At 40.2% G+C, this 9,787-nt stretch overlaps 1 protein-coding gene across 1 annotated transcript; it reads right to left on the bottom strand.

The window, feature by feature from the left end:
* Positions 1-5,215: 5,215 nt before the first annotated feature.
* On the bottom strand, positions 5,216-9,033 carry LOC114829725 (trace amine-associated receptor 13c-like). Its single transcript, XM_034288873.1, has 2 exons — positions 8,980-9,033; positions 5,216-5,989 (listed from the first exon to the last, which is right to left on the bottom strand). The coding sequence occupies exons 1-2, from the start codon at positions 9,031-9,033 to the stop codon at positions 5,216-5,218; spliced, it is 828 nt and encodes a 275-aa protein (XP_034144764.1).
* Positions 9,034-9,787: the final 754 nt, after the last annotated feature.

Below are 9,787 nucleotides of genomic sequence, written 5' to 3'. Positions count from 1 at the left end.
AGAACAACAAAATTATGTCAAATTGATGTTTGTCAGACATAGATATAGGAACTACAACAGCTTCAGAGTTAAAATACGTTTTGCTGTGACTTTGAACCATGGATAAAATAAAGCATAAACTATTGGATTAATAAAGGCATTAACAAGTGGAAGAAAGGCACTAATAACTAATGTTAAATTGCCACTTGAAAAAAGTATACAAAATATGTACAAAAATGGGTTCCAACAAAGTAGGTAGTTAAAGACAACAATACCTAAAGTCTTTGCTGCTTTTCTTTCAGACTTACTTGCCTGTACAATTTTAATACCAGAAAGAGTGGCAGCCCCTTTAAAAAATATCTTTCTGGCCTGTGATCTGGCCACCACAAAAATCTTAAAATAAAGTATTACAATAATAGAGCACGGGACAAAAAGGGAAATTACAAAATCAATGATACTAACCAAAAAATCTCCTTCAAAAAAATAACATTCTTCAAAACACCCACTGGGTACCTTTACATTTACATAACTTTTTATAAGAACAGCATCGTACATGATACAACAACCCCAGGTAATAAAAATACAAAACTTAATTCTTGCTATTGTTATTCTTGAGTGGTAAAATAAAGGCAGACACACAGCAACATAACGGTCAATCGATATCAATATTAAATTACCTAGAGATGAGGTACAGCATAAAAAATGGATGTAGAGAAGTAACGCACAGAAATATCTCCCAAGGACCCAGCATGTTTCCATTATCGCTACAGTCATTGCTGGTATCACAATGAGTCCCACCAGGAGATCAGACACAGCCAGAGAGAGGATGAGCAGGTTGGTTGGAGTCTGGAGATGCTTGAAGTGAGAGATGGAGATGATCACCAGTAGATTCAAAAATACTGTAACAGCTGAAATCAATGAGAAGAAGATATACAGTGTTATGTAAATAGATGTTGATATTGAAGTTTTTCTGCAAGAAGTGTTTCTGTCTTGAAAACAGTATTGAGCATTGTTGAAATCCTCCATTTGTAATAAAAAGTGAACATGCTGAGGTCCTCCTCCTCCTTGGTCCTGTGTGTGACCCTGTCAGGTCAGTCTTCTGACAAACTCTGTGCTCTTCCTCTCTTTTTATCCCTGACTGACAGTCACTCCCCTGCTCAGAGTCTCTATGCACACAATCAATTACACACACACTCAACCTGTCATGGTTGTGGTAGGAGTAGGACACGGGCGCAGAGTCGAGGTAAAGGGTATAATCCATGATTTAATGAAACAAAAAAGACTCAAACAAAACATACAGCGGCAGCAACCAATGACGTGGGGTATTCCATACAAAGGAGAAACAAAAATGAACTACACCAGCATGGCAAAATCAAAGGACTTAAATAGGGTCCCCAATTGGCGGCAACGACCAACACCTGCCTCCAATTGGGGAGACCAAAAGGATTGGAGGTGGCTAGATGTGCCACCTCCTGTCCTGTCCAGGACCCGGAGCCGCCGGCACAGGCCGGGGAGGTGGAGCTGCCGGGACAGGCCGGGGAGGCGGAACCGGCGGAGGGCCAGGAGACGGGAGAGCCGGCCGAGAGACAGGAGCCGACAGGAGAGCCGGCGGAGGGTCAGGAGCCGGCGCAGGGTGGGGTACTCTCGCTCAGCAGTGGAGAGTATCCTGACGACACTGGTCCGAGGAGGGACAAACCACACACCAGCGACAAGGGGTTGGGCGCCCATTGATCATCAATGCACAAGGGCAAGGAAGGCTATCTTGTTGGGTCCGAACAGACCGAAGATCCATTTGGCAGAACATTTTAATTATGGCTACTGAAAAAGTGCCTACATTGGGCACACGAGTGTCTGAACTGGATCTTGGTTCAGTGGAATGTCGCCTGGTCCGGTGAGTCCTGTAGTCTTTTACATTACATGAACGGCATTCACTTGGGGAAGTGATGGCTCAAGGATTCACTGTGGGAAAACAATGCCAAGGTGTTGCACCCTGGCCTCCAAATTTCCCAGATCCCAATATGATTGAGCATATGTGGGATGTCCAATCCATGTCAGCTCCACCTCGCAACCTATGGACTTGCTATGGATCTGCTGCTAACGTTTTGGTGCCAGCTTTATTTTAATAGGTGGGACAAAAATACTGTATGAAAGGTTTAGGAATTGCAAACATTTTCATACACAGTCCCCTAATATCAGGGGCTCAAGCATAATTGGACAAATTAACACAATTATAAATAACATGTTTGAATGCTTGAAGTCTGGAAATCATAGACATCACCAAAAGCTAGGTTTCCTGCTTTGTGATTTTTTGTCAGGTCTTTACTGCAACTGTTTTTAGTTGTTCTTTGTTTGTGGACCTTTCTACTTTGTTTTTTGTCATCAGCACGTGAAATGCATGTCCAATTGGATTGAGATCAGGTGATTGACTCGGCCATTGCAGAACATTCAACTACTTATTTGCCTACAAAAACTCCTGGGTTGCTTTTCAGTATGTTTTGGGTCACTGTCCATCTGTAAACTGAAGCGCCGTCCAATCAACTTCACTGAATCTAAGCAGACAATACATCCCTATACACATCCAAATTCATCCAGCTGCTTCTGTCTCCTGTCATATCATTAATAAACCCTAATGACCCAGTGCCACTGGAAGCTATGCATGCCCATGCCATCACACTGCCTCCATCTTGTTTTACAGAGGATGTGGTATGCTTCAGATCATGAGTCGTTCCAAGCCTTTTCCATACTTTTCTCTTCACGTCATTCTGGTACAGGTTGATCTTAGTTTCATCTGTTCCAGAACTGGGCTGGCTTTTTTAGATGTTTTTTGGCAAAGTCTAATCTGGCCTTTCTATTTTTGAGGCTTATGAATGGTTTACACCTTGTGCTGAACCCTCTGTATTTGCTCTTGTGAAGTCTTCTCTTCATGTTAGACTTGGATAATGATATGCCTACCTCCTGGAGAGTGTTCTTCACTTGGCTGGATGTTGTGAAGTGGTTTTTCTTTACCATGGAAAGGATCCTACCATCATGCACCACTTTTGTCTTCCGTGGACGTCCATGCCTTTTCGTGTTCACCAATGTGTTCTTTTTTTCTCCTAATCTTTTTTTATTCTATTTGGCCACTCATAATGTTCCTGCTATCTCTCTGATGGATTAAAAATAATAATAATTGCCTAAGGATGGCCTGTTTCACTTGCATTGAGAGCTCCTTTGACCGCATGTGGTGGGTTCACAACAGCTTCCAGTTGTCAAATGCCACACCTGGAATCAACTCCAGACCTTTATCTGCTTAATCCATGAAGAAATAATAAAGGAATGGTCCACACCTGTCCATGAAACAGCTTTTGAGTGAATTGTCCAATATCTTTTGGTCCCTTGAAAAAGGGGTTTACATTTTGTAATTTGGATTTTCCTCCAATTTGGATGTGAATAACCTAAAATTAAAGCTGAGAGACTGCACTTTCAGCATATATTCATTATTTACACAACATTTTTTGCTCAAAAGTTTGCACACCCTTGGAATATTGATAATATATGTACAATTTGTAAAGAAAACATGAATGAGTAGGCAAAACACATGTGTTTTATGTCTTATGGGATTTATTTTCAACTGAAAAAAATTATCTGACCCCTGTTCAAAAGTACCACCTGTTGTAATAGTTATCTACGAGGCCCCGAATTCTTGCAGGTGGTACAGTACAGCTACACATTCGAAATGGCAAAATGCTTCCAGGTCAGGCAAAGTCTTTGGTCGTCTTGCATGAACTGCACTTTTGAGATCTCCCCAGAGTGTTTCGATGATATTAAGGTCAGAAGACTGTGATGACCACTCCAGAACCATCACCTTTTTCTGCTGTAACATCTGGAGGGTCAACATGGTCTTGGGCTTAGTTGTCATTGTCGTACTGGAAAGTCCATTCTTCTGCACAAAAGTCCCCATGACTCAGTATCTAGCCTGCTTGGTGCATTCATATGAGAGCTAACAAACTCACTGACTATTTATGCACAGACACAAATTGCTATTTAAAAAGCCACAGGTGTGGGAAATTCACCTTTAATTGCCATTTTCACCTGTGTGTGTCATCTAGTGTCCGTAAAAAGGTCAAACATTCAAGTGTATGGAAACTTTTGATCAGGGTGATTTCTGTTATCATTATGATTTTAAAAGGAGCCAAACAACTATGTGATAATTAATGGCTTCATATAATCATCCCTATCCCTAAATATTTATTTTTTTCTTGCATGATCAGTCATATTTTCAAAAACAATGCCAACATTTCACCATTTCTGCCAGGGTATGCAAACTTATGAGCACAACAGTAACTGACCATTGAAAGGGGAAGAGTCAAGGTGAGGGAGATTACACAGAGACCTCTGCTACTGACATTTTCTTGTTCATTCTGAGACCATAAAGATGATCAGTTTACTTCTGGAAGATCTACAACAGGAATGTTCATGTTTTGGTCCATTTGAATTTTTTAAAACATTAAATGAATGATGCCTTTTGGGTCTGAAATAAATGTGTACTAATGATTGAACGGATAATTGGCATATGAAGAACTTTATTATTGATCTTAAAATTATGCATAGACTAATATCTTTGATTACATATATGTGTAAATAAAAGGCTTCCTAAGGTTTTACAATGCTAATGTGGTCAGCACTGTGGGATTAATTATAAATACAGAATTAGCAAATCTCTGTAAATGTCCTTTCACATAGGTTGTTTTGGAACTGTTATTAAACCTTACCCATCATAACATATTCTTAATTGCATCATCAAATGTTATGTATAAATGTTTTTACATCATTGGTTGAGACTTGAATCTCATGTGATAACATGCCGTCTGTAAATTACAACCTATACAGTAATTGAAGGCCTTGATTCACCAAAGGGGGATGTTAAACATTAAACGATTCACAATGTCCACAAAAACGACTTACATACTATTAATAAACAACATGGAACAGCCACATATGCTACGCTATTTTTGTATACACAACACACAATGACTACTGTACAATACATTTTGTAAAACAAGCTTATGGCTGCTATACTTTCTTGAGTCTTTGCAAACCAGTTAAATCGCCTGTATCAACACAACATATATCTACGACAACAGGATATTAAGAAAATGTATGCCAGAGTACTTATTCTTAAAATTAGCCATTACAACCACAAATTAGAACAACAAAATTATGTCAAATTGATGTTTGTCAGACATAGATATAGGAACTACAACAGCTTCAGAGTTAAAATACGTTTTGCTGTGACTTTGAACCATGGATAAAATAAAGCATAAACTATTGGATTAATAAAGGCATTAACAAGTGGAAGAAAGGCACTAATAACTAATGTTAAATTGCCACTTGAAAAAAGTATACAAAATATGTACAAAAATGGGTTCCAACAAAGTAGGTAGTTAAAGACAACAATACCTAAAGTCTTTGCTGCTTTTCTTTCAGACTTACTTGCCTGTACAATTTTAATACCAGAAAGAGTGGCAGCCCCTTTAAAAAATATCTTTCTGGCCTGTGATCTGGCCACCACAAAAATCTTAAAATAAAGTATTACAATAATAGAGCACGGGACAAAAAGGGAAATTACAAAATCAATGATACTAACCAAAAAATCTCCTTCAAAAAAATAACATTCTTCAAAACACCCACTGGGTACCTTTACATTTACATAACTTTTTATAAGAACAGCATCGTACATGATACAACAACCCCAGGTAATAAAAATACAAAACTTAATTCTTGCTATTGTTATTCTTGAGTGGTAAAATAAAGGCAGACACACAGCAACATAACGGTCAATCGATATCAATATTAAATTACCTAGAGATGAGGTACAGCATAAAAAATGGATGTAGAGAAGTAACGCACAGAAATATCTCCCAAGGACCCAGCATGTTTCCATTATCGCTACAGTCATTGCTGGTATCACAATGAGTCCCACCAGGAGATCAGACACAGCCAGAGAGAGGATGAGCAGGTTGGTTGGAGTCTGGAGATGCTTGAAGTGAGAGATGGAGATGATCACCAGTAGATTCAAAAATACTGTAACAGCTGAAATCAATGAGAAGAAGATATACAGTGTTATGTAAATAGATGTTGATATTGAAGTTTTTCTGCAAGAAGTGTTTCTGTCTTGAAAACAGTATTGAGCATTGTTGAAATCCTCCATTTGTAATAAAAAGTGAACATGCTGAGGTCCTCCTCCTCCTTGGTCCTGTGTGTGACCCTGTCAGGTCAGTCTTCTGACAAACTCTGTGCTCTTCCTCTCTTTTTATCCCTGACTGACAGTCACTCCCCTGCTCAGAGTCTCTATGCACACAATCAATTACACACACACTCAACCTGTCATGGTTGTGGTAGGAGTAGGACACGGGCGCAGAGTCGAGGTAAAGGGTATAATCCATGATTTAATGAAACAAAAAAGACTCAAACAAAACATACAGCGGCAGCAACCAATGACGTGGGGTATTCCATACAAAGGAGAAACAAAAATGAACTACACCAGCATGGCAAAATCAAAGGACTTAAATAGGGTCCCCAATTGGCGGCAACGACCAACACCTGCCTCCAATTGGGGAGACCAAAAGGATTGGAGGTGGCTAGATGTGCCACCTCCTGTCCTGTCCAGGACCCGGAGCCGCCGGCACAGGCCGGGGAGGTGGAGCTGCCGGGACAGGCCGGGGAGGCGGAACCGGCGGAGGGCCAGGAGACGGGAGAGCCGGCCGAGAGACAGGAGCCGACAGGAGAGCCGGCGGAGGGTCAGGAGCCGGCGCAGGGTGGGGTACTCTCGCTCAGCAGTGGAGAGTATCCTGACGACACTGGTCCGAGGAGGGACAAACCACACACCAGCGACAAGGGGTTGGGCGCCCATTGATCATCAATGCACAAGGGCAAGGAAGGCTATCTTGTTGGGTCCGAACAGACCGAAGATCCATTTGGCAGAACATTTTAATTATGGCTACTGAAAAAGTGCCTACATTGGGCACACGAGTGTCTGAACTGGATCTTGGTTCAGTGGAATGTCGCCTGGTCCGGTGAGTCCTGTAGTCTTTTACATTACATGAACGGCGTTCACTTGGGGAAGTGATGGCTCAAGGATTCACTGTGGGAAAACAATGCCAAGGTGTTGCACCCTGGCCTCCAAATTTCCCAGATCCCAATATGATTGAGCATATGTGGGATGTCCAATCCATGTCAGCTCCACCTCGCAACCTATGGACTTGCTATGGATCTGCTGCTAACGTTTTGGTGCCAGCTTTATTTTAATAGGTGGGACAAAAATACTGTATGAAAGGTTTAGGAATTGCAAACATTTTCATACACAGTCCCCTAATATCAGGGGCTCAAGCATAATTGGACAAATTAACACAATTATAAATAACATGTTTGAATGCTTGAAGTCTGGAAATCATAGACATCACCAAAAGCTAGGTTTCCTGCTTTGTGATTTTTTGTCAGGTCTTTACTGCAACTGTTTTTATTTGTTCTTTGTTTGTGGACCTTTCTACTTTGTTTTTTGTCATCAGCACGTGAAATGCATGTCCAATTGGATTGAGATCAGGTGATTGACTCGGCCATTGCAGAACATTCAACTACTTATTTGCCTACAAAAACTCCTGGGTTGCTTTTCAGTATGTTTTGGGTCACTGTCCATCTGTAAACTGAAGCGCCGTCCAATCAACTTCACGAAATCTAAGCGGACAATATATCCCTATACACATCTGAATTCATCCAGCTGCTTCTGTCTCCTGTCATATCATTAATAAACTCTAATGACCCAGTGCCACTGGAAGCTATGCATGCCCATGCCATTACACTGCCTCCATCTTGTTTTACAGAGGATGTGGTATGCTTCAGATCATGAGCCGTTCCAAGCCTTTTCCATACTTTTCTCTTCCCATCATTCTGGTACAGGTTGATCTTAGTTTCATCTGTTCCAGAACTGGGCTGGCTTTTTTAGATGTTTTTTGGCAAAGTCTAATCCGGCCTTTCTATTTTTGAGGCTTATGAATGGTTTACACCTTGTGCTGAACCCTCTGTATTTGCTCTTGTGAAGTCTTCTCTTCATGTTAGACTTGGATAATGATATGCCTACCTCCTGGAGAGTGTTCTTCACTTGGCTGGATGTTGTGAAGTGGTTTTTCTTTACCATGGAAAGCATCCTACCATCATGCACCACTTTTGTCTTCCGTGGACGTCCATGCCTTTTCGTGTTCACCAATGCGTTCTTTTTTTCTCCTAATATTTTTTTATTCTATTTGGCCACTCATAATGTTCCTGCTATCTCTCTGATGGATTAAAAATAATAATAATTGCCTAAGGATGGCCTGTTTCACTTGCATTGAGAGCTCCTTTGACCGCATGTGGTGGGTTCACAACAGCTTCCAGTTGTGAATGCCACACCTGGAATCAACTCCAGACCTTTATCTGCTTAATCCATGAAGAAATAATAAAGGAATGGTCCACACCTGTCCATGAAACAGCTTTTGAGTGAATTGTCCAATTTCCTTTGGTCCCTTGAAAAAAGGGGTTTACATTTTGTAATTTGGATTTTCCTCCAATTTGGATGTGATCAACCAAAAATTAAAGCTGAGAGACTGCATTTTCAGCATATATTCATTATTTACACAAAAGTATTTTGCTCAAAAGTTTGCATACCCTTGGAATATTGATAATATATGTACAATTTGTAAAGAAAACATGAATGAGTAGTCAAAACACATGTGTTTTATGTCTTATGGGATTTATTTTCAACTGAAAGAAATGATCTGACCCCTGTTCAAAAGTACCACCTGTTGTAATAGTTATCTACGAGGCCCCGAATTCTTGCAGGTGGTACAGTACAGCGAATTGGCAGAATGCCTCCAGGTCAGGCAAAGTCTTTGGTCGTCTTGCATGAACTGCACTTTTGAGATCTCCCCAGAGTGTTTCGATGATATTAAGGTCAGGAGACTGTGATGACCACTCCAGAACCATCACCTTTTTCTGCTGTAACATCTGGAGGGTCAACATGGTCTTGGGCTTAGTTATCATTGTCGTACTGGAAAGTCCATTCTTCTGCACAAAAGTCCCCATGACTCAGTATCTAGCCTGCTTGGTGCATTCATATGAGAGCTAACAAACTCACTGACTATTTATACACAGACACTAATTGCAATTTAAAAAGCCACAGGTGTGGGAAATTCACCTTTAATTGCCATTTTCACCTGTGTGTGTCATCTTGTGTCCGTAAAAAGGCCAAACATTCAAGTGTATGTAAACTTTTGATCAGGGTGATTTCTGTTATCATTATGATTTTAAAAGGAGCCAAACAACTATGTGATAGTCAATGGCTTTATATGATCACTATCCCTAAATAAAATATTTTTTTCTTGCATGATCAGTCATATTTTCAAAAACAATGCCAACATTTCAGTGTTTCTGCCAGGGTATGCAAACTTATGAGCACAACTGTATCTGACCATTGACAGGGAAAGAGTCAAGGTGAGGGGGATTACACAGAGACCTCTGCTACTGACATTTTCTTGTTCATTCTGAGACCATAAAGATGATCAGTTTACTTCTGGAAGATCTACAACAGGAATGTTCATGTTTTGGTCCATTTGAATTTTTTAAAACATTAAATGAATGATGCCTTTTGGGTCTGAAATAAATGTGTACTAATGATTGAACGGATAATTGGCATATGAAGAACTTTATTATTGATCTTAAAATTATTCATAGACTAATATCTTTGATTACATATATATGTAAATAAAAGGCTTCCTAAGGTTTTACAATGCTAATG

The sequence above is a fragment of the Esox lucius genome, chromosome 20, assembly GCF_011004845.1.
Source record: "Esox lucius isolate fEsoLuc1 chromosome 20, fEsoLuc1.pri, whole genome shotgun sequence".
NCBI lineage: Eukaryota > Metazoa > Chordata > Actinopteri > Esociformes > Esocidae > Esox > Esox lucius.
Note: the sequence above shows the minus strand (reverse complement) of the source record. Positions and strands in the feature narration are given on the sequence as shown.